The following is a 23,327-nucleotide window of genomic DNA, read 5'->3' as shown; positions in this document are numbered from 1 at the left end:
TATATATATGCCTGTAGAATTTTTACAGAAAGACAATTCAAGTATAAAATGCTGTTTTACACATCAAAAGGACCAACCTTTTGGATATACGGAAATAGCTTGGCAACTATATTATCTGATACATTCTCAGCAGTCACTAGAGCAGACACGATGGTAGAAGCGTAAAAAGTCAGAAGCACTCTCAACTGACCAAACTTCCCAGGATACTCAGCAAAAACCTGGAACAAAAAAAAAAAAAAAACACAAACAAAATACATGTAAGAGAGATAGCTTTCTTGGATTACATGCATGCCCTTCAATGTATGAGGCCCTGGGTTCATGTACTGGTACCATGGACAGCACCAGGGAGACCTGTGGATGAAGGAACATCTCTATGGTGCCTCTCTGTTCCATATAAAATTTAAAGAACCCAAGATTGAGCTGGAGAGGTCATTCAGCAGTAGCATGCAAGTGAAAGGTCCAGAGTTCATGCCCAGTGGCATATAAACACACACACACACACACACACACTGCTGCTGGGGAGGCAGCACAGTGGTACCATGCAGAACCTTCAAGTGTAAGGTCCTGTCAACCTCAGATACCACATATGCCAGAATGATGCTATGGTATTTGGTTACTTAGGTCATATCCCCAGGAGAGGAACTGCAGGGTCATAGGGCAGGTTCACTTCTAGCTTTCTGAGAGTTCTCCATTCTATTAATGAATTTTCATATATTTATGAAACAATGTACTTCTTACCTTCACGGATTTTGTCACAAGACTGCAAATGAAGTCCATGAATCCAAGATCTTTGTAGCAATGATTAATCAAAGTTCCTTTAGCTAAGGGTACTCCAGATTTCTGTAGAGAATAAAATAAAATAACTAGTGACTATTTAGGAAATTCATCAATTAATCTTTTTTATGATTTATTTATTAAAGGGCTGGGCTGTGGCACACCCTATAGAATGTGCATGCTACAATGTGAAAAGACCTGAGTTCAAGCCCTCAGGCCTCACCTGCAGTGTGGGACACTTCCCAAGTGGTGAAACAAGGCTTCAGGTGTCTCTCTCTCTCAATCCTCTAACTCTCTCAATTTCTCTATCTCTATTCAAAAGAAAGGAAGGAAGAAAAAAAGGTTAAAAACAAAAACCCATTGGGTAAAGACCAAATGCCAACAACAACAACAAAATATATAATACACACATATGCACGAGAAAGAACCCGAACTCTGGCAATATATGATGCCAGGGATCAAACTTGGGACCCCCTACTTAAGTATGAAGCACTTATCCATGATATGTCACCTCATGGGTCATTAACAGATTTTTAAAAATATTTATTTATTGCCACCAGGGTTATTACTAGGACTCAGTACCTGCAAGACGAAGCAACTGCTTCCAGACATCATGCCCCCCACCACTCTCACTTTGTGTGTATGGGGGAGGGGTGTTAGAGGAGAAAGATACACCTACAGCACAGCTTTACTGCCATGTAACCTCCCCACCCCCACCTCCACCCCCACAGTTGGCCACCAGGAACATGACCTGGGGTCCTCGTGCACAGTGATGTGTGTGCCAGAGCCCAGCCTCCTAGTCAATGTAAAGCACCTGTCCAACAGGTGGATACTGCTGCAGCTCATATACACAAGAATCTCTATAGCTGGTGGTAGGTATAAAAGTAACATAAAATGGTGCAAACTTTAGAGACTCAGAACAGCTGAACAGAATGAAGTTGGAGATAGCTGGTGAAAAATGCTTCCTTACCATAAATTACATTGAACATCTATTGAAATCTGGATTCTTTGGTTGCTTCATAAGTCTAGTGGTTAGATTTGGTTGTTGAGTCATATGGCTTTGCCACATCTTTACAACCATGCTAGAAATACACTAGAACAATGTGCAATTTATCCTGCTATCCCTACCACCCAGCATTGCACGTCACGTATTTAGATGGTCAATAAATACTGGATAAATACATTCTGGAGTGCAGTTTAATGGGTAAGTTAGGGTTGGATACCTGAAACAAGTGTATCCAGAAAAATAGTGAAGTCTTAACCAATGTGTCTTGGAACCCCACCTCTCCAGAGCCCTGCTCACTAGGGAAAGGTAGAAACAGGCTGGGACTATAAATCAATCTGCCAACGCCCATGTCCAGCAGAGAAGCAAATACAGAGAAGCCAGACCTTCCACCTATCTGTCCCACTCCTACTCTGAATCACCAATACTTGGCATTCCACAAAGTTCCTGCTAACAAAATACATAGTTTTCCTTGCTACATTTGCAAGCAAAGTAATAAGGAAAAATCAGTTGCTTTCCAACAAAATCTTGCTACTTCATTTTACCCAGACATCGTGTGTAAGGCAGCCATCCTGTTACTCACTTGTAAATTAATCCCTAGCAGTTTAAATATTTCCTATAGTCTTTCAAGTTATCCTTTTACTAAGGAATTTTGCTCTCCTCCAAAACTTTTTGAGCTCTTTAGCTCTCAAAAAATTTAAATTTAAGTTCAGATAGCACAGAATAGTGGAAAGATACAACTTTAGAATCAGATCTGGATTCAAATCCCAATTCTACCATTTGACAGTCACATCAAACAATTCTCTGAGCCTCTTTTTCATCTGTAAAAATGTTCTGTGGGGAATGTGAGCTCAGACCTACAGGGATGCAGAGGTTCCTGTGCTGAATATGGGCTCCAGATCAAATCAATGGATTTATAGTTAATTAATTATGTCAGGCTCAGGCAAAAACTAGTAAAGTCATGGGCCCCTGGGATTTGCCTAAAATAGACCTACTAGCTCTTTCCAAAATGGAGACCCCCAAATCGTCATCTGCAATATTCTTGCCTTTAGGTTTATGATTAGTTAACAATTTGTTCTGCCTTATATCTTAACTTGTATCTTTCAGCCACCAGGTTCCAGATGCTACCATAGTGCCAATCTGACTTCCCTGGGCAGATGACCCCACCAATGTGTCCAAGAGCCCCGCCTTGCCAGAGCCCTACCCCACTAGGGAAAGAGAGAAGCAGACTGGGAGTATGGACCGACCAGTCAACGCCCATGTTCAGCGGGGAAGCAATTACAGAAGCCAGACCTTCTACCTTCTGTATCCCATGGTAATCCTGGGTCCATGCTCCCAGAGGGATAAAGAATGGGAAAGCTTTCAAAAGGGGGGATATCATGTTCAGCGGGGAAGCAATTACAGAAGCCAGACCTTCTACCTTCTGCAACCCTCAATGACCCTGGGTCCATGCTCCCAGAGGGATAGAGAGTGGGAAAGCTACTGGGGAGGGGGTGGGATATGGAGATTGGGTGGTGGGAATTGTGTGGAGTTGTACCCCTCCTACCCTATGGTTTTGTTAATTAATCCTTTCTTAAATAAAAAAAAAATTAAAAAAAAAGAGGGGGGATAGGATGCAGAGTTCTGGTGGTGGGAATTGTACCCCTCTTATCCTGTGGTCCTGTCAATATTTCCATTTTACAAATAAAAATTTTAAAAATGTTCTGTGAGGGGCCAGGTAGTGGCACACCTGGTTGAGTGCACACGTTACCATGCGCAAGGACCCAGGCTCAAGCCCCTGGTCTCCACCTGCAGGTTGAAAGCTTCATGAGTGGCGAAGCAGGGTTGCAGGTGTCTCTCTGCCTCTTTCCCTATCTCCCCTGGCACTCTGGACTTCTGGCTGTCTCTATCCAATAATAAAGATAATAAAAAAAATTTTTTTAAAAAGGTTTTGTGAGAATCAAGGATAAAATCAGGGAAAGAGCGACAAGTGCTTTAAGTGAAAGGTGGCAAAAACGACAGAATAACTGGACTATCCTCAACAGCACGAACAAATTCACTTTTTCCAAATTACATGCCTTAATCAGAATTGTAATTCTTACAGATCCCATTCAATAATCATACCTTAATCGGCAACAGCCAATGCCACTTGTGCTTTAAACTATTGATTTTTAGAAGCTGTATAACTCGCACAAATATTCTGGTCTCGTGGTATGGTAGGACACAACCGATGAGGCTATCTTGATTATAAAGATGGATATGGAACCTAAATAGAAAAAGCAAACGTGAAGTGACACAAAACTCATACTTTTTTTTTTTCTTACATGTACACATTATATATAAAAATGTATTAAGAATAACTATCAGTGGAATCAATCACACAACTATAAGCAAGATGCACAGCACTTAAAACACTAAGCATTCTATTTTGTATTAAAGCACTCTTCAACAAGGCTCTGCCAATTCGTATGCAGTAATCACCTTTCAATAGTCAACCTATAGAAAAACAACTGGTTGGGAGTCGGGCAGTAGCCCAGCGAGTTAAGCGCAGGTAGCACAAAGAGCAAGGACCGGCGTAGGATCCCGGTTCCAGTCCCCGGCTCCCCACCAGCAGGGGAGTCGCTTTACAGGTGGTGAAGCAGGTCTGCAGGTGTCTGTCTTTCTCTCCCTCTCTGTCTTCCCCTTCTCTCTCTGTCCTATCTAACAACGACGACAATAACAACAACAATGAAAAAAAAGGGCAAGAAAAGGGAAAATATAAAAAAAATTTAAAAGAAAAACAACTCGTCAACCTTTTCTCTGTGTAGTTTGTCTCAACTACTTTCAGGGAATGCTACATGCCACAAACTCTGTACATACACTTTTATTGTGGTATATATTTCAAAACAGTAATCAAGAGAATTTGTGTAGAATTAAAGGTTTATTAAATATTGGGTTGTCAGAAAAGTCACGACACTGCCCAGAAAGATAGAGAAAAATACATCATGACTTTTCAGACAGCTGAATAAATGAATGCAAAACAAAATGCAAAATATTCCTATGTCAGTGATCTACTGGAGGGAAATTAAGTGCCAAAAGGTTAGAGGAAAAGTGATCTGGATATAGTGCAATGACCAGAACACTGGACTCTTAAGCATGAGGTCCCAAATTCAATCTCTGGCATCACAAGTACCAGGGTGATGCTCTGGTTTATTCTCCTAAATGGATAAATCTAAAAATAAATAAATAAATAAAGGAGTCAGGTGGTAGCACAGCGGGCTAAGCACAGGTGGTGCAAAGCACAAGGACCAGCATAAGAATCCTGGTTCAAGCCCTGGCTCCCCACCTGCAGGATAGTCATTTCACAGGCAGTGAAGCAGGTCTGCAGGCGTCTATTTTTCTCCCCCCCCCCCGTCTTCCCTTCTTTCCATTTCTTTCTGTCCTATCCAACAATGACATCAGCAACAGCAAGAATAATAACTACAACAATAAAACAACAAGGGCAACAAAAGGGAATAAATATTTTTTAAAAATAGGTGGAAATGCTACTTCAGACTTGACTTTTTTTGGTCCAATAAGCCCGTATTCTGAAATAATTAAAAGATACAAGACTAAATTATATTTCCAATGCCAGGGAAATAGCATGGTAGTTTACCTGACAGACTTTCATGCCTGAGGCACCAGATGTCCCAGGTTCAACCCCCAGCACCAGAGCTAAGTAGTATTCCAATATTTAAAAGTTCTCTATTTTCTGGGGCCGGGAGGTGGCATACCTGGTTGAGCGCACATGTTACAATGTACAAGGACCCAGGCTTGAGCTCTCTGTTCCCACCTGCAGGGGGAAGACTGCGAGTGGTGAAGCAGGGCTGCAGGTGTCTCTCTGTCTCTCTCCCTACCTCCTCCTTCCCTGTCAATTTCTATCTCTAACAACTAAATAAAGATAATTTTTTAAAAGATTTAACTTTAAAAAACAAAACAAAACTTTGATTTTCTTAGTGATTCACTCCCACCCTGAAGGGAAATCATTTTGCCCTTATGTCTCCAATTAATGAAATGGAGAGCTTTCGATTTTTAAATACGTATAGGGCCAGAGAGCTAGTTCACAGGTTGGACACAACACATATCACATATATGAACACTCCAGGTTCAAGCCCCAGCGCCAAGTGGGAAATCCTATGGTAGTAGAGCAAATCCCTATGTTGTGATGTCTCTTCCTCTATCTGCACGAAAAAGAAGTCTGTGTGAGGTCATCTCTGGGACAGGGGTCCCACAATGAGGAACCCCCAACCCCCATCTGCAGGGGAAAACCTCTGTGAATAGTGAAGCAGGGCTGTAGGCATCTCTCTGTCTCTCTCCCTATCTCCCTGTTCCTCTCTTGTTTCTGGCTGTATCTATCCAATAAATAAAGATAATAAAACTTTTTTAAAAAAGAAGATAAAAATCAGACCTTAGAAACAAATTTGCACATCAACTATACAAGCCTTTCAGGCCTGAAGCACCAGAGGACAGAGGTTCAAAGCCCAGCACCACCATAAACAAGAACCAAACAGTGCTCTGGTATTTCTCTCTCATTAAATTAAATATGGTTATGCAAACAGACTCTCATGCCTGAGGCTCCAAAGTCCCAGGTTCAATCCCCTGAACCACCATAAGCCAAAGCTGAACAGTGTCTTCTGGCTAAAAAATAACTAATTAAATAAATAAATAAAATATTACAAAAGGGTATATTTAAATATATAGCATATATATGACAATAAACTATAAGCTGTAAACTGAAACCTGATGCTAATTAAGTATAGAAATTGAGTAAACTTCCAAGTGGATCAAGGACTTGGATGTTAGACCACAAACTATCAGATACTTAGAGGAAAATATTGGCAGAACTCTTTTCCACATAAATTTTAAAGACATCTTCAATGAAGCAAATCCAATTACAAAGAAGACTAAGACAAGTATAAACCTCTGGGACCACATAAAATTCAAAAGCTTCTGAACAGCTACAGAAACTACTACCCAAACCAAGAGACCCCTCACAGAATGGGAGAAGATCTTTACATGCCATACATCAGACAAGAGGCTAATAACCAAAATATATAAAGAACTTGCAAATCTCAACAACAAGACAACAAATAATCCCATCCAAAAAATGGGGGGAGGACATGGACAGAATATTCACCATAAAAAGAGATTCAAAAGGCCGAGAAACACATGAAAAAATGTTCCAAGTCTCTGTCAGAGAAATGCAAATAAAGACAACAATGAGATACCACTTCACTCCTGTGAGAATGTCATACATAAGAAAAGATAACAGCAGTTGTATTGTTAAATGGGAAATTGGGAAATGTTATGCATGTACAAACTATTGTATTTACTGTTGAATGTAAAACATTAATTCCCCAATAAAGAAATAAATAAAAAAAAAAAAGAAAAAAGGTAACAGCAGCAAATGCTGGAGACGTTGTGGGGTCAAAGGAACCCTCCTACACTGCTGGTGGGAATGCAAATTGGTCCAACCTCTGTGGAGAACAGTCTGGAGAACTCTCAGAAGGCTAGAAATGGACCTACCCTATGATCCTGCAATTCCTCTCCTGGGGATATATCCTAAGGAACCCAACACATCCATCCAAAAAGATCTGTGTACATGTATGTTCTTAGCAGCACAATTTGTAATAGCTAAAACCTGGAAGCAACCCAGGTGTCCAACAACAGATGAGTGGCTGAGCAAGCTGTGGTATATATACACAATGGAATACTACTCAGCTATAAAAAATGGTGACTTCACCGTTTTCAGCTGATCTTCAACGTATATAAGCCTCCCAGTGCCTCATGGGATAATGAGGTCCTGCCTAGCCCGAATCACCCAGCCGTTTACGTTGGAGACTTTAATAGTCATCACCAAGACTGGGGATATTCCTCCACTTGTGCTGACGGCTCTTAGCCGACTGGGCTTCAGTGAATGACCTCTCCCTATTATACGATCCCAAACGGCCAGGCTCTTTTCACAGTGCTAGATGGAATAAAGACTCGTCACCCGACCTGTGCTGGATTAGCACAGTCAACGGCCAAGCCTTTCCCGCTACGAGACAAGTTCTCAAGATCTTCCTGCACAGTCATCACCGCCCAGCTATCATCCACATTGGTCTCCAGATCCCACTGATTCTGTGCTCGGAGAAACTAAGATGGAACTTTCGGAAAGCAAACTGGCTTCTGTTCAGTGATCTTACCAACAAATCTATTCCTGCAATTCCAATTAACTCTATCCCCTCTGAAGATTCCTACAGGCGCTTCCGCCAAGCCATCTTCAAAGCAGCTTCCCAAGCCATTCCTCGTGGGAGACGTGCTAACTATACGCCTTGTCTTGATGCTGAATGCGAGCAACTACTAAAGCAGTATGATGAGTCGGGCGACCCAGATGTGGCTGACCATCTCATTGCCTCCCTGGATGTAGCACGCCAAGCCCACTGGCAACAACTCACAGAAAGTCTGAGCTTCACCCACTCAAGTAGGAAGGCCTGGAAGCTTCTTCACAGACTGGGTGCCAGTAGCCAACCCCCTCCCATCTCCCATCCTCCCGTATCTCCAAACTCAGTGGCCAGTCACCTAACTCAAGTTGGACGTGCTAAGATCGACCCAGTCTGGAAAAGAGAAATTTCCCACGAGTGGTCATCCCACTTCCGGTTATCTTGTCCATCTCCAAAACTCTCTCCCTTTACACTGTCTGAACTGGAAGATGCTTTGAAGAGGGTTAAACCGGGAACAGCTGCTGGCTATGATAACATCACCCCAGAATTCATTCTTAACCTGGGTCCCGCGGCAAAGAAGTGGCTCGCTTCATTCCTGTCCCACATCTTGGAATCTGAGTCTATGCCCAAAGTTTGGCGTCGTGCGAAGATTATAGCGGTTTTGAAACCAAAGAAAGACCCAACACTGGCCGCCAGCTATAGACCAATTTCTCTCCTCTCCGTGTGTTACAAACTCCTTGAAAGGCTGCTTCTGTCATGTTGAAGATCAGCTCATCTTACAGAGAAATTCCTATCACCCGCCCAAGCTGGTTTCTGCCCAGGAAGATCTACCTGCGAACAAGCCCTGGCCCTCTCAACTTACATTGAAAATGGATTTCAGAAGAATTTAAAGACGGGTGCTGTCTTTGTTGATCTCACAGCAGCCTATGACACGGTCTGGCACCGTGGTCTCCTAGTCAAGATCTCAAGATGCCTGCCTCCATGGGTGGCCAACACTATATCGTTTCTTCTCCAAAACAGAAGATTCCGGGTGTATCTGGGTGACAAGTCTAGCAGATGGAGACTTGTCTCAAGTGGCCTCCCCCAGGGCTCTGTTCTGGCTCCTACACTATTTAATATTTACATCAATGACCTCCCAGAAACTTCTTCAAGGAAGTTCATCTACACCAATGACATCTGCTGTGCAACTCAGGCATCCAAGTTCGACATCCTCGAGGAAACACTCATGAAAGACATGTCTCTGATATCTGATTACTGTAAAAAACGGCGACTAATCCCTAGCACTGCAAAAACGGTATCATCTGTTTTCCATCTACACCATGCCTCGGCCTCATGTGAGCTTAATGTGCAGCTTGGCGATACGAGAATCCGGCATGAAGCCCAGCCAGTCTATCTTTTTTTTTTTTATTTAAGAAAGGATTAATTAATAAAACCATAGGGTAGGAGGGGTACAACTCCACACAATTCCCACCGCCCAATCTCCATATCCCACCCCCTCCCCTGATAGCTTTCCCATTCTCTATCCCTCTGGGAGCATGGACCCAGGGTCATTGTGGGTTGCAGAAGGTAGAAGGTCTGGCTTCTGTAATAGCTTCCCCGCTGAACATGGGCGTCCAGCCAGTCTATCTTGGCGTTACTCTCGATCACACTCTGTCATTTCACGAACATCTCATAAAAACTGCAGCAAAGGTGGGCGTGAGGAATAACATCATTGCAAGACTGGCCAGCTCCTCATAGGGCACGAGCGCTTCCACACTACGATCATCATCTCTGGCATTATGCTATTCCACTGCAGAATACTGTGCCCCAGTATGGTTCCGTAGCCCCCATGTTCACTTGGTCGATTCCAAATTATATTCCTTCATGAGGATAATTTCTGGAACCATCCGTTCCACCCTGGTTCCATGGCTGCCAGTTCTTAGCAACATCGCCCCGCCAGATATTCGTCAGGATGCGGCATCATCTAAGTTCATTTCCCACATCTACGCTCGACCGGACCTTCCGCTCGACCGGACCTTCCAATATACATGGATATCTTCGCCCGCCGTGTCCAACACTTGACGTCTCGTCACCCAATCTGGTCCCCTACGCCTACACTGAACTTCTCTGTTCCAGTCTCTTGGAAACAGAGTTGGCAGTCAGCCGAGGTAAAGAACAAACACCTCATCACAGACCCCTGCAAGCGTCAACCCGGCTTTGACCTAGCACGTTATGATTGGGCCCTCCTCAATCGCTATCGAACAGGCCATGGCCGGTGCGCCACTATGTTCCATCGCTGGGGAGCCAGAGACGACTCGAACTGCCCCTGCAGCTACAGACAGACTATGACCCACATAGTCAACGACTGCCACCTCTCCAGATTCAAAGGAGGTCTCGAAACTTTACATCAGGCTCAACCTGACGTTGTTGACTGGCTACGAAAGAAGGGCAAACGCTAGAAGAAGCTGATCTTGGATGGACCTTGAAAAAATCATGTTGAGTGAAATAAGTCAGAAACAGAAGGATGAGTATGGGATGATCTCACTCTCAGGCAGAAGTTGAAAAGCAAGATCAGAAGAGAAAACACAAGTAGAACCTGAACTGGAATTGGCGTATTGCACCAGAAAAGTAAAAGACTCTGGGGTGGGTGGGGGGAGAATACAGATCCAAGAAGGATGACAGAGGACCTAGTGGGGGTTGTACTGTTATATGGAAAACTGGGAAATGTTATGCATGTACAAACTATTGTATTTACTGTTGAATGTAAAACATTAATTCCCCAATATATAAATAAAAAAAAGAAAGAAATTGAGTAAACTCAGTAGATAAAAAATCTGGGGCCAGGTGGTGACGCACCATGCACATGTTACAATGCACAAGGACATGGTTCAAGCCCCTGGATCCCAGCTGCAGGGGAAAAATTTTGTGAATGGTGAAGGAGGGCTGCAGGCATCTCTCTGTCTCTCTCCCTAGCTCCCCTTTCCTTTCTTGTTTCTGGCTGTATCTATCCAATACATAAAGATAATAAAAATTTTAAAAAAATAGATAAAAGTCAGACCTTAGAAACAAATTTGCACACCAACTATACAAGTGTGACTCCTTTGGAATATTATAAGCACTGAGATAATGTGTCCAAAATGTTCACCTCAAGGCCTGCTTTATTAATGTTCAATACACATAAGTTTATCTATTCCCAAACTATTGATTTCCTTATTTTTTTTTAAAGTTTACCTTTTGCAATAATGACTTGTAATGGCAAAGTGACATGAAGTTCTACACTAACAAGACCAAACTATTTACTCATTATATTATTTTTTCTTTCTTTTTTAAAATATTTATTTATTTCCTTTTGTTACCCTTGTATTTTTTTATTGTTGTAGTTCTTATTGTTGCTGTTATTGATGTTGTCGTTGTTGGATAGGACAGAGAGAAATGGAGAGAGGAGGGGAAGACACAGAGGGGGAGAGAAAGACAGACACCTGCAGACCTGCTTCACCGCCTGTGAAGCAACTCCCCTGCAGTTGGGGAGCCATGGGCTCGAACCGAGATCCTTGCACTTCATGCCATGTGCGCTTAACCCGTTGCGCTACCGCCCGATTCCAGCATTATTATATTATTATACATTAATACATTATTAAATTATTCCAGCAGCTCTACAATTCCCCATCAACAAAAGTGAGTTTAACAGAGGGTCACACTTGTCTTGCTTTTAATAAATAACATGCTAATAAGCTCATAAATGCCTAATTTTCAAACTTTACACTTATGTGCCCTCATTACTTTTTAAAAAAAGGAGCAAAGTTCTTATACATATAATAATTTCCATGATTCTATTTTGCTACCTACCTGTGTATCAACCACTCCAGACACTTCTGCGCTGGTTTCAGCAGAAAGTAAGGGGACAAGTGGATAAGGAACAATGAGATGTTTTCATCCAGCTGTTTGTTCACTGCTTTGGTCTGAACACTGCGTTCCAAGGTTTTTGCTAGTTGGCTGAACAATGGTGCTTCAAACTGTTCAAAGGAAGGATCTATTCCAAGTAGTTCTTCAAAACCAGTGCATCCTAGTCAACAGTCAAGAGTAATTATTCTTTACTAGCAAATTCATCTCAGTCTCTTTTACAGTTTTTATTATACTTAAAGAAAAAAAAAATCTTTGCATTGGGCTGGGGAGACAGCCTAATAATTATGCAAGAAACTTTTATGCCTGAGACTCTTGCAGTCCCAGGTTCAATCCTCAGCATCACCATAAGCCAGAGCTGAGCAGTGCTCTGCTATTTCTGTGTTTTCCTGTACCTCCCTTTCTAAAATAAATACATTTTTTAAGTCTCTGAATTGGGGGGCAGGTGGTGATGCACCTGGTTGAACACACACACACACTACAGTGTGCAAATCCTCAGTGCCCACCTGCAAGGGGAAAGCTCCATTAGTGGTGAAACAGCGCTGCAGGTGTTTCTCTCCCTATTTCCATATTCCCTCTTGATTCCTGTCTCTATGCAAAAATAAACAAATAAAAATCTTTAAAAATGTAATCAAGATTATAAAGAAACTGAATTATTTTAGCATGTGTAATCTGTAATATATCACTAAATACATTTCTAGTTTACAGAATAAAACTTATCAGTCCAATTAGAAGAGAAATAACATCTGACTGGAGATTATATAATCTTCTAAGAGACAGACAAGCTGATTGACTAGAGGCAGTGGTGGGGAATCTTCCCACTGCTTCTACACTCCTTCCACTCATGGGGTCAATAACTGACGGCTCCAGTTTCTTTGTGATACTCAGGTCCCACTACTTAAATACACTTAAAGCATTTAAAACATGGTTGTTTGCTACTCTCTTAAATCAGAAACCACTAAGAAAAAGAGCGGTTAAGGAAACATGAAAATCCAACGGCCAGACAACAAATACTTTCCAGAATTTCTCTAAAGGGCAGCTTACCAATGGCAAAAGCAGTTTCCCTGTCGACGGTGGCCGCTTCTTTGGGGTCAAACAACAAGGAGGCAACTTCATCTCTAGATAAGAGACTGGGATCACTTTGCGGGAGGGCGAGTCGTTTGAGCTGCTGGGCTAAGGACGTCGTCATCTTTCACGCCAGAAATCTAAAAACAGAGTCTAAGCAACATAATCACAGTAAGAAATTCTTACAAACCATCGGGCGGGTTTTCTTCAAGCAGCAAATGCCTTGCCCAAATTAGCCTTTTTTCTGCATGGAGGGCTGTGGCGGACACATTTGCTGGCTCCCCGGCACCCGCGGACTCCTCTGGCGCAACGAGTGAGTTACAGACCCAGATTCAAGGCAGGAGTTGCTTCAGCCCCCGTGGACATCTCACCCTCCCTCGGTATGTCATCCTGATTCACTACAGCCACTCACCCGGACCTCGACTTCAGGAAACCTTAAATGTAAATAATTTTCTACAGCAGGATCCACATGGCAGCAAGGAGCCCGGCCCTCACCCGGAAACCGAGTCCACGCTTAACGAAGACTTCCGGTTTTTTAGAACTACGGCAAGGCGGAGGCTCAGGATTGTAGGAAATACTCCCGGGTGACTCCGCCTCCCAGCAGTGAAGCCCCGCCCCCTGGACACAAAAGCGGGGCGAGACTAGCGCAGTGGGCTTTTTGTGGGTTCTAAGGACCTGTAGCCGGAATTATTCATTCAGCAGATTTTTAAAAAAATATTTATTTATTTATTCCCTTTTGTTGCCCTTGTTTTATGTTGTAGTTATTATTGATGTCGTTCTTGTTGGATAGGACAGAGAGAAATGGAGAGAGATAGGGGAAAACAGAGAGGGGGAGAGAAAGACACCTACAGACCTGCTTCACCGCCCGTGAAGCGACTCCCTTGTAGGTGGGGAGCTGGGGCCTCGAACCAGAATCCTTACACCGGTTCTCCCTTGTTTTTTTGGTTTTTTTTTTTTTTTTTTTAAACCAGAGGACTGCTCAACTCTGGTTTATGGTGGTGCGGGGGATTGAACCTGGGATTTAGGAGCCTCAGGCAAGAAAGTATTTTTGCATAATCATTATGCTATCTAATCCCCGCCCTCATTCAGCAGATTTAACCCAGTTTTTACTATACGCAGGTAGCAACGTGTTGCACTTAAAACTGTGAGCTGTCAAGTCTGAAGCCTCTGGGCGGTCAGTCCCACCAAACTATTTCCCATCTTTGTCTTTGACATTTGAGATGACTTACTTATCACAATGTAAGTCTCTATAATAAATGCTGAATGTCACCGCTGCTTTGTAGTTTGGGAGGTTGTCTTGTCACAACCAGCTGTCACTCATTACTGGAAGACATATACTGAATTTTTTCTTCGTTTTCTTTTTAATTTTATTTATTTATTTATTGGATAGAAACAGCCAGAACTCGAGAGAGAAGGGGGTGATAAAGAGGAAGAGAAAAGAGGAAGAGAGAGATACCTGCAGCCCTGCTTCACCACTAGCAAAGCTATCCCCCTACAGGTGGGGACCAGGATGGAGTTGGGGGTGGAGGAACACTGTGACATGTGCGCTCAACTAAGTGCGCCACCACCCGGCCGAACGGTACTGAGTCTTTTCTTAGTGGCTTAGAGCAGTGGATTTAGTCCTGCCTAAGGATTTCTAGTCGCTGGATGCACCACTCAGAGGGGAAATTTAAGAGTAGTGGAAGCAATGTTGTCTCTCACCCTCTCTGTTTCTCTCTCTCTCAGTTTGTCTCTATAAAAAAGGAAAAAGACTATTGACTTAAATACACAATGTATGGGTGTGAAATTATACCCCTGAAATATTATAATTTTTTTAAAACACTTAAATTGCAGATACAATTTTTTAAAAAAGAAGATGGAGTTACTGTGAAGCGACTCCCCTGCAGGTGGGGACCTGGGGCTCCAACCAGGATCATTATGCCGGTCCTTGCGCTTCGCGCCCCATGCGCTTAACCCCCTGTGCTACTGCCCGACTACCCCCCCCCTTTTATTTCTACCAGAGGACTGCTTATATACTTCCTATATACTTAGCCCATAAAATTTTATCTTCATTTCCGCAAAATCACCAACTATGTCGCTTAATCCAGCTCTCATGAATTGTGTTCTAATGACACTAATGACAAAAAAAATTATGGATAAAGCAAACAAAACATGAATATATTTTATAAAATTTGACTTATATGAAAATCAGTATGCTATATTTACTTTTCAAATCTTTATAAAAGGAGAGTGCCAGACAGGCTAGGTAGCATAAGTTATGAAAGAAGACTCATGCCTGAGGCTCCAAAATCCTAGATACAATCCCTTGCACCACCATAAACCAGAACTGAGCAGTGCTCTGATAAATAATAATGATAATAATATAAAAGGAGAGTAGACGAGCTATTTTGTCTTTCTCTTACCCATGAACTTCCACATTCAACACCTCCCCTGCACTATGAAGCAAATTCTAGAAGCAGTGCAACCCATAACCTTTCAGACCATTTCAGGCAGGGATATCTTTGGCTTGAAGGCAAAGACCAAAAAGATCTAGTTACCTGAAGCTTATGTTCGCAAATAAGAAACTGAATGTTAGGAGTTTTAAGTGACAGGTTTTGAGGAAGGATTCCATATTGTGTGTGTGTCTAATATTGGATTATAAATTTAAGATTACGGTGTATAGTTTCACACCACATTTTATTCATTATATTTTATTTACTTATTATTGCGTAGAGATAGAAGCTGAGAGTGGAGGGAAGGTAGAGAGGGAAGAGAGCAAGAGAGAAACCTGCATCCCTGCTTTGTGAAGCTTCTTCCCTGCAGGTTGGGACCAGGGGCTTGAACCTGGTCCTTGCACACTGTATTATGTGTGCTTAACCAGATTGCTACCACCTGACCCCTACACCCTATTTTTTTTTTCCACGTATAGAAGTTAGGTAAACTTTTGAGCCTCACTAGATGAATTATTTTTTAAAATTTATTTATAAAATAAAAAATATCGACAAGACCATGGGTAAGAGGGGTACAATTCCACACAGTTCTTACCATCAGAGTTCCATATCCCATGCCCTCCCTTAAAAAGCTTTCCTATTCTTTATCTCTCTGGGAGCATGGACCCAGGATCATTATGGGGAGCAGAAGGTGAAAGGTCTGGCTTCTGTAATTGCTTCTCCACTGAACATGGGCATTGACAGGTGGATCCATACTCCCAGCCTATCCCTCTCTTTCCCTAGTGGGGCAGGGTGCTGGAAAGGTGGGGTTCCAGAGCACATTGGTGGGTCATCTGCCCAGGGAAGTCAGGTTGGCATCATAAAAGCATCTGCAACTTGGTGTCTGAAAAAGCATTAAGATATAAAGAGGAACAGATTGTTTAATAATCAGGAACCGAGAGGTAAGAATATAGTAGATGATATTTGGGGTCTCCATTTTGGAAAAAGCTAGTAGGTTTATTTTAGGTATATTCCAAGGAGCCCCTGACTTTACTAATCTTTGCCTGCTCTTGACAGCTAACATGCAGGTGGACCAAAGGTATTGTCTGGGGAGATAGTGTCAGAGTTGGAAATAGGACTAGAAAGCTATATCAGGAAAGAGGATAGCTCCCAAATATGGGACAAGTATATAAATATTGTTAACTGTAAACCCCATTGATTTGATCTGGGACCTTCATTTGTTGCAGGAGCCTGTGTAACCTCTGCATCCCTGTAGGTGTGAGCTTGCATTCTGTGATCCTAGCTAGGAGCATTCTAGGTTGCACCTATTGCCAGACCCATCGTCCTCAAGTGGTAGGGTAGTATGGTCCAACCTCCCTTCAAAGAATGGAGTAATCCCTACCATTGTTGATTCACATTGAGGGCAAGGTCATGTAGGGGCCCATAAAGGGGTCCATTATGTTGTTTCTGTTGGAGATGACCAGTGACAGTGGAGGAAGGGATCTGGTAGAGATCTAGGCCCATCTTGTCTATGTGGGAATCCCAGGATTCCCTGACTAGGCTCCCAGGAGATGAGGAGGCCTAGTAGCAATCAACACATCATTAAAGTAAGTATGCTGCAGGGGCCAGGCGGTGGTGCACCTGGTTAAGCACACGCACTACAGTGCCCAAGGACCCAGGTTCAAGCCCCTGGCCCCCACCTGCAGGGGAAAGCTTCCCGAGTGATGAGTCAGGGCTGCAGGTGTCTTTCTCTTCCTCTCTATCCCCCCCTTCTCAATTTATCTCTATTCAATAAATTAATAATTAATTAATCTTCGGGAGTCGGGCGGTAGCACAGTGGGTTAAGTGCACGTGGTGCAAAGTGCAAGGACCGGCTTAAGGATCCCAGTTCGAGCCCCCAGCTCCCCACCTGCAGGGGCGTCACTTCACAAGTGGTGAAGCAGGTCTGCAGGTGTCTATCTTTCTTTACCCGTCTCTATCCTCCCCTCCTCTCTCCACTTCTTTCTGTCCTATCCAACAATGACAACAACAATAATAACTACAGCAATAAAACAACAAGGGCAACAAAAAGGGAATAAATAAATTAATTTTTTAAAAGTATGTTGATCTCTTGCCGTTATCCAGCTTTTGTAATCCTTACTTTGTCTGACAAGGTTAGCCTTGGCGTGATTGGACTCTCACAGCCCCTTTTTCTCGAGAATCTTTTGCTTTGGTGCAGTACACCCCACCTAGTCCAAGTTTCATTTTATGCAAACACATTTTTCATTTTTCTTTTTTTTATAAGAATTTATTTATTAGTTATTGAGTAGAGACAGAGCAAAATCGATAAGGCCTCTGCTGCCGGGGTAGCTAGTGATACTCCTTGCCCTGTTTTTTGCCATGAAACTGTATCTTCCCCACCCCTCTATACTTCTCTCTGTCCTATTGAATAAAAAACAGAAAGGAAAAAAAAATGTGGCCTCTGGGAGCAGTGGATTTGTAGTGCCAGCACCAAACCCCAATTGTTGGTATGCTTCTAAATTCTGCTTCTAAGACCCCTTCTGTTTCATTGGTTTAATCCCCCCCTGCTTAACACTGTATTCTATTTACATAACCACTGTTAACTAAGCACCACCCTGCCTCCAGGGCATTGGTTTAATCCTCACTGTTTTGCACGCTTTTTCCTTCTCCCCACCCCCTATCCTACCTACATCCTCTTCTGCCTCAGCATATATAAGGACAAGTTTGTGATTAGAGATAGTTTAGGTTGCACTGCGTTCCACATGAATAAAGACTGAACTGCGTACCACTTAGCCATGAGTCCCTGGTTGTCTCTCTCCCCCGCCCTTGCGAAGCTAGTCCGACACCCAACAGTAACCCTGGAGGGAAAAAAAGAAAAAAGAAAATCACATCACAACACAAGAGAGTGTTCGTAACAGTGTAGAAATGATTTTTAAAAAGTATTTATTTATTTATTCCCTTTCGTTGTCCTTTTTGTCTTATTGCTGTAGTTACTATTGTGTCGTTGTTGGATAGGACAGAGAGAAATGGAGAGAGGAGGGGAAGACAGAGGGGGGAAGAGAAAGATAGACACCTGCAGACCTGCTTCACTGCCTTATGCCAGTCCTTGCACTTTGCGCCACCTGTGCTTAACCTGCTGCACTACCACCTGACTCTCAGAAATGATTTTAAGAATTATTCTAACTATAATAAAAGTGTGTCATCCTAAAACTTCAGTATTTTATTATCTGCACCATGAATCTCTGCTATCTATGTGATACTATCTACTTGAAAAAATATCTTGAACTTGCTGGGTGGGAAGCTTCATAACCAGTAAAGCAGTCCCTTTCCCTTCTCATTTCTCTCTGTCTTATCAAATTAAATGAATAGATATTAAAAATAAAAGAATTTCAGAGCTAAAAAAGAATATATATATATATATATATAGAGAGAGAGAGATAGATAGATAGATAGATAGATAGATAAACAACTACAGACTATAGGTATAAAATAAGATGTATATAATGGTCTGGGAGGTGGCACAGTGGTAAAGTTTTGGACTCTCAAGCATGAGGTCCCAAGTTCAGTCCCCAGCAGCACATGTGTTTTTTTCTCTCTCCTCCTATCTTTCTCATAAATAAATAAAACATTTAAAAATCAAGATGTATATAGTTAGCAGTATAGACAGTAGGTGGAGTCTACATTTTAGCCAAGTACAAACAAATTCATGATTATTTAAGCAACTGATAAAGTATTATGTTTCTTCATATTATGTCCAAAACAGTTATGTAACAGTTATTGTTATGAATTTGATCTATTGTGGTCTTCTCACCAAAAAGTTACAATTGTTTTCTTGGTTGTGTGGGGGGAAGAATATAGGAGGTCAATCCAAAAGTATTCAAAATGTGTACTGTATCACTGAGCTCCCTCCCTAACCCCTCTGGTAGTTTTGAAACACACTGGTTGGGAACAGGAGTAGATAACTATGATTTGGAAATTGACCACAATGAGAGCCTGACATGTCTTTAGGAACCAGCAGATGGCAGAAAAGCATTTTCCTGGTCTCCAAAGAACATTCAGCTGTTATCTCCAGACACCATATATAGACAAACAGTTTTCAAACTTCTTAAATGTGAAAATTATGAACAATTATATAGACATGGCTCATTAAATCTCTTTTTTGTTTGAAGTTCAGTAGAAATAATGATTTTAAACATGACTTAGAGAACCATGGTATTTTAAAAGATTAGATTTTCTTAGACAGATATAAATATATACATAACTTATCTGTAATATTTATAACAAAACAAACCAACAAAAATAAAGACTAGTTTCCAATATAAAAATACACTCACACAAAGTACTTGAGAGATTAAGTTAATAAGATATTATAAGGGGGGGGGGAAATCTTATAGAAAACTAAAACAAAAGATTGAGTGGAGCCGGAAAAAAAAAAGAAAGGCAAGAATTATATAAAATGCTTACCTGTCACTCTTAGGCTAATTTAAGAATTCCAGATTTTTTAAAAGTTTTACAAAATATTTCCTAAATATTATATAAATATTTCTTAAACGTATCCAGAGGGACATTTAGTGGGAAATGTAAGAGAGGAGACAACCATTATTAAATATTAAAAATAGAGGCTGGGCAGTAGCTCATGTGTCACCATGCACAAGGACCCAGGTTCAAGCCCCTGACATGCACCTGCAGGAAGAAAGCTTCATGAGTGGTGAAGCAGTGCTGCAGGTATCTCTATTTCTCTCTCTTTCTCTTTCTCCCACATTCCCTGTAGATTTTTCTCTGTCTCTATTAAATAAATGAAAAATTAATAGATGTGTACCATCTAATAAAATATAAAATGAGTTTAAATTAAGAATAATACATAAAAATGAATTTTAAAATAGAAGGCAGGCCCAGAAAACAACTCAATGGATAGAGCACATTTTACTGTGATGAGACAGGACCATGGATAGCACCAAGGGTACCTACCCAGTGGATGATGGGCAGTACTTTTGCTGTCTCTCAGTCTGTCTCTCCCTCCATCCCTTTCTAAGCATATTGGATAGAAAACTTAGCCCTGGAGGGCACTCATCAGTGTTAACACATAGGTGAAGTTCTTGTTAATTTCCCAGTACTTTATTCCCATAAAGATCTTTGGTCCATATTCCCAGAGGGGTAAACAATAGAGAAGCTTCTAATGGAGGGAATGGGATACACAACTCTGCTGGTGGGAATTGTGTGGAATTATACTCCTCTTATTCCACAATCTTGTCAATCATTATTAAATCACGAATAAGATAAAAATTTTTTAAAAAAGAATAAAGAAGCTTCCAGGGTGGGGGAGACAGCATAATGGTTATGCAAATAGACTCTCATGCCTGAGGCTCCTAAATCCCAGGTTCAATCCCCTGCACCACCATAAACCAAAGCTGAGCAGTGCTCTGTTGTTTCTCTCTGTGTGTGTCTCTCTGCATCTCTCTCAAAATAAATAAATAAATAAATAATTTTTAAAAAGAAGCTTCCAATGGAGGGAAATGCAATATGAATTGCATGGGAATTGTATGGGATTTTTCTCCTGGTAATCTACAATCTGTTGCTTTGCTAATCATTATTAAAGTCACTAAAAAAAAAAAAAATCGGGTAGACCTGAATGTTAAAATGATTTCAAAATAACTGCATTCCAGAACAAAATTCAAGAATATCTAAAGGAACATAAAAATAAAAAGTACAATGTCTGGCAACCATTAATAATAATAATAATAATAATAATATAATAAAACTGTGAAGCAGGTAAAGCATTGGAGACTCAGTGTCTGATGGTGGAGGAAGATAATATTGTGGTGGGTAAGACGTGTTGGCACCTATTTGGGGGATCTGCAAGGACTCTCAGGAATCCTGGTTCAAGACCCCAGTTCCCTACCTTCGGGGGACAATTTGAAGGCGGTGAAGCAGATCTGCAGGTGTCTTTCTCTCCCTCTTTCTGTCTATACCCCTATTACAATAACAGGAAAACACATTCCCTCAATGAAGAAGAAAATTATGAGGTATGTTAAAAAAAAAAAAAGGAAAAGAAGAAACTGCAACTGAAACCAATCCAGAACTGACAGGTGTTAGAATAACCGATTGTCATAATTGTATCTATATGTTCAGAAAGTTCATAGAGATGGAGAATACTTGAAAAAGATGGAATTACTAAAGAAGAAAGGTGCAATATGTAAGATGAAAAACACGCTGCATAGTATAATAGTCAATAGATACACAGAAGAAAAGATGAGTGAATTATAAGGCATCATAATAGGAACTATTCGTAATGAAACAAGCAGAGAAAATGACTTTCAATGAATGAAATAACAGTAAAATAAGCTGTTTCAAAACCACAGTTTTGGTACTGAGTGGTGGTTCACTTAGGGGAGCTGCACACATTACCAAGTGCACGGACCCAGGTTCAAGTCCATAGTCACCACCACCTGTGGAGATGGGGAGGTACTTTGAGGTACTCTCTCTCTCCCTCTCTCTCACTCACTCTTTCTCTCTCTCTATCTCTTTCTCTTTTTCTGCCTCTCTTTCACCTATCAAAAAATGAATTAATGAAAAAAGAAAAAGTATGAACGCTGTGAATGATGGAGATGTGCAAATACCAATCTTAAGCCGTAATTCTGCTATAGAAGGCAGGCGGTGGTGCACCTGATTAAGTGTACACATTATAGTGCACAAGAACCCTGCTTCAAACCCCTGGTCCCAACCTGCGGGGAGGGGGGAGCTTCCTGAGTGGTGAAGCGGGGTTGCAGGTGTCTCTCTGTCTCTCTCCTTCTCTATCTCCTCTTCCCTTCTCAATTCCTCTCTGTCTCTATCCAATAATAATAATAATAATTACTAAAAAATAAAGAGAGTAAAAGAAACAAACAGGGGCCAGGTGAGTGGTGCACCTGGTTAAGGGTTGACATTACAGTATGCAAGGACCCAGGTTCAGACCCCTGGCCCCCACCTGCAGGAGGAAAGCTTCACAAGTAGTGAGGCACTATTGCAGGTGTCTCTCTGGCTCTCTTCCTCTCTCTCTTTTTTCTTTGCCTCCAGGTTTTCGCTGGGGCTCAGTGCCTGCACTATGAATGCACTACTCCTGGCGGCCTCCCCCCCCCCCATTTTTTATTAGATAGGACAGAGAAAAATTGAGGGGGAAGAGGGAGATAGAGAGGGAAGGGAAAGACACCTGAAGACCTGCTTTATGGTTTCTGAAATGACCCCTCCTGCAGGCTGGGAGCCAGGGGCTCAAACCAGGATCCTTGTGCATCATAAAATGACCCCCTCTCTCCTCTTCACTATCACCCTCTTTTCTCTCAATTTCTGGCTGTCTCTATCCAATAAATCAATAAAGATAATTTTAACAAAGGAAAACAAAGAAACCTGCAAACTCCATGTTCATATTGAATCTTCTTTGTATCTTCTGCCTTTAAAAAAAAAAAGCGCAAACTAAAAATTAAGATACAAGAAACAGTGAAAAAATAATTATAGAAGACAATAGACCAATATACTCATGTGTTCACATATAATAACATTAATAAAAGATACTGAAATGTCAACAGATATATACCCCTCTCCAAAGAGGCAAATGATTCATATACATAAAATTCAACCATAAAGTTTATGAGGGATTTTTCAAGTCTGGTAGAAAGCAAATAAATGTTAATTAGAAAGAATAGTGCATGTTGTTCCTACTAAATTGGCAATTTTAAGTACATTTTTACTCTTGACAAAAGCAAGCTTTAATTCATATTTGTGTGTTTTACCAATGATAATATTAGATGGTGGCACCCTTTTGGAAGCAGTTTGGAAGTATGTATCAGGAACTCAAACTATGTTTATACCTATTAACTTACTAATTCCATTTCTGGAAGTCTATAAAACAGTCTAGCATTCCAGAGCTGTAAACAGACTGTTATCACTTTCCAGTGTGGGATGGTGGAATTTTTAAAATATAGTTATGCATGGTTAGGTAGAAATAGAGTTCATATAAGTATGTAT

The 23,327-nt window shown here is 41.4% G+C and overlaps 1 protein-coding gene across 2 annotated transcripts in view; it reads right to left on the bottom strand.

The window, feature by feature from the left end:
- HEATR1 (HEAT repeat containing 1) overlaps window positions 1-13,434 on the bottom strand; it is a 63,420-nt gene extending 49,986 nt beyond the window's left edge. For both annotated transcript variants that reach the window (XM_060191944.1, XM_007527893.3), the window contains exons 1-6: window positions 13,334-13,434; window positions 12,901-13,074; window positions 11,803-12,019; window positions 3,881-4,022; window positions 739-840; window positions 78-218 (exon numbers count right to left, since the gene is read on the bottom strand). In XM_060191944.1, the coding sequence (XP_060047927.1) occupies window positions 78-218; window positions 739-840; window positions 3,881-4,022; window positions 11,803-12,019; window positions 12,901-13,045 (747 nt within the window). In that variant the 5' untranslated portion in view covers window positions 13,046-13,074; window positions 13,334-13,434. The remainder of the gene's footprint in view (window positions 1-77; window positions 219-738; window positions 841-3,880; window positions 4,023-11,802; window positions 12,020-12,900; window positions 13,075-13,333) is intronic.
- Between the last annotated feature and the right edge of the window lie 9,893 nt (window positions 13,435-23,327).

The sequence above is a fragment of the Erinaceus europaeus genome, chromosome 6, assembly GCF_950295315.1.
Source record: "Erinaceus europaeus chromosome 6, mEriEur2.1, whole genome shotgun sequence".
In the NCBI taxonomy this organism is placed as follows: domain Eukaryota; kingdom Metazoa; phylum Chordata; class Mammalia; order Eulipotyphla; family Erinaceidae; genus Erinaceus; species Erinaceus europaeus.
The sequence above is the reverse complement of the archived record's forward strand: the minus strand, read 5'-3'. Positions and strand labels throughout refer to the sequence as shown.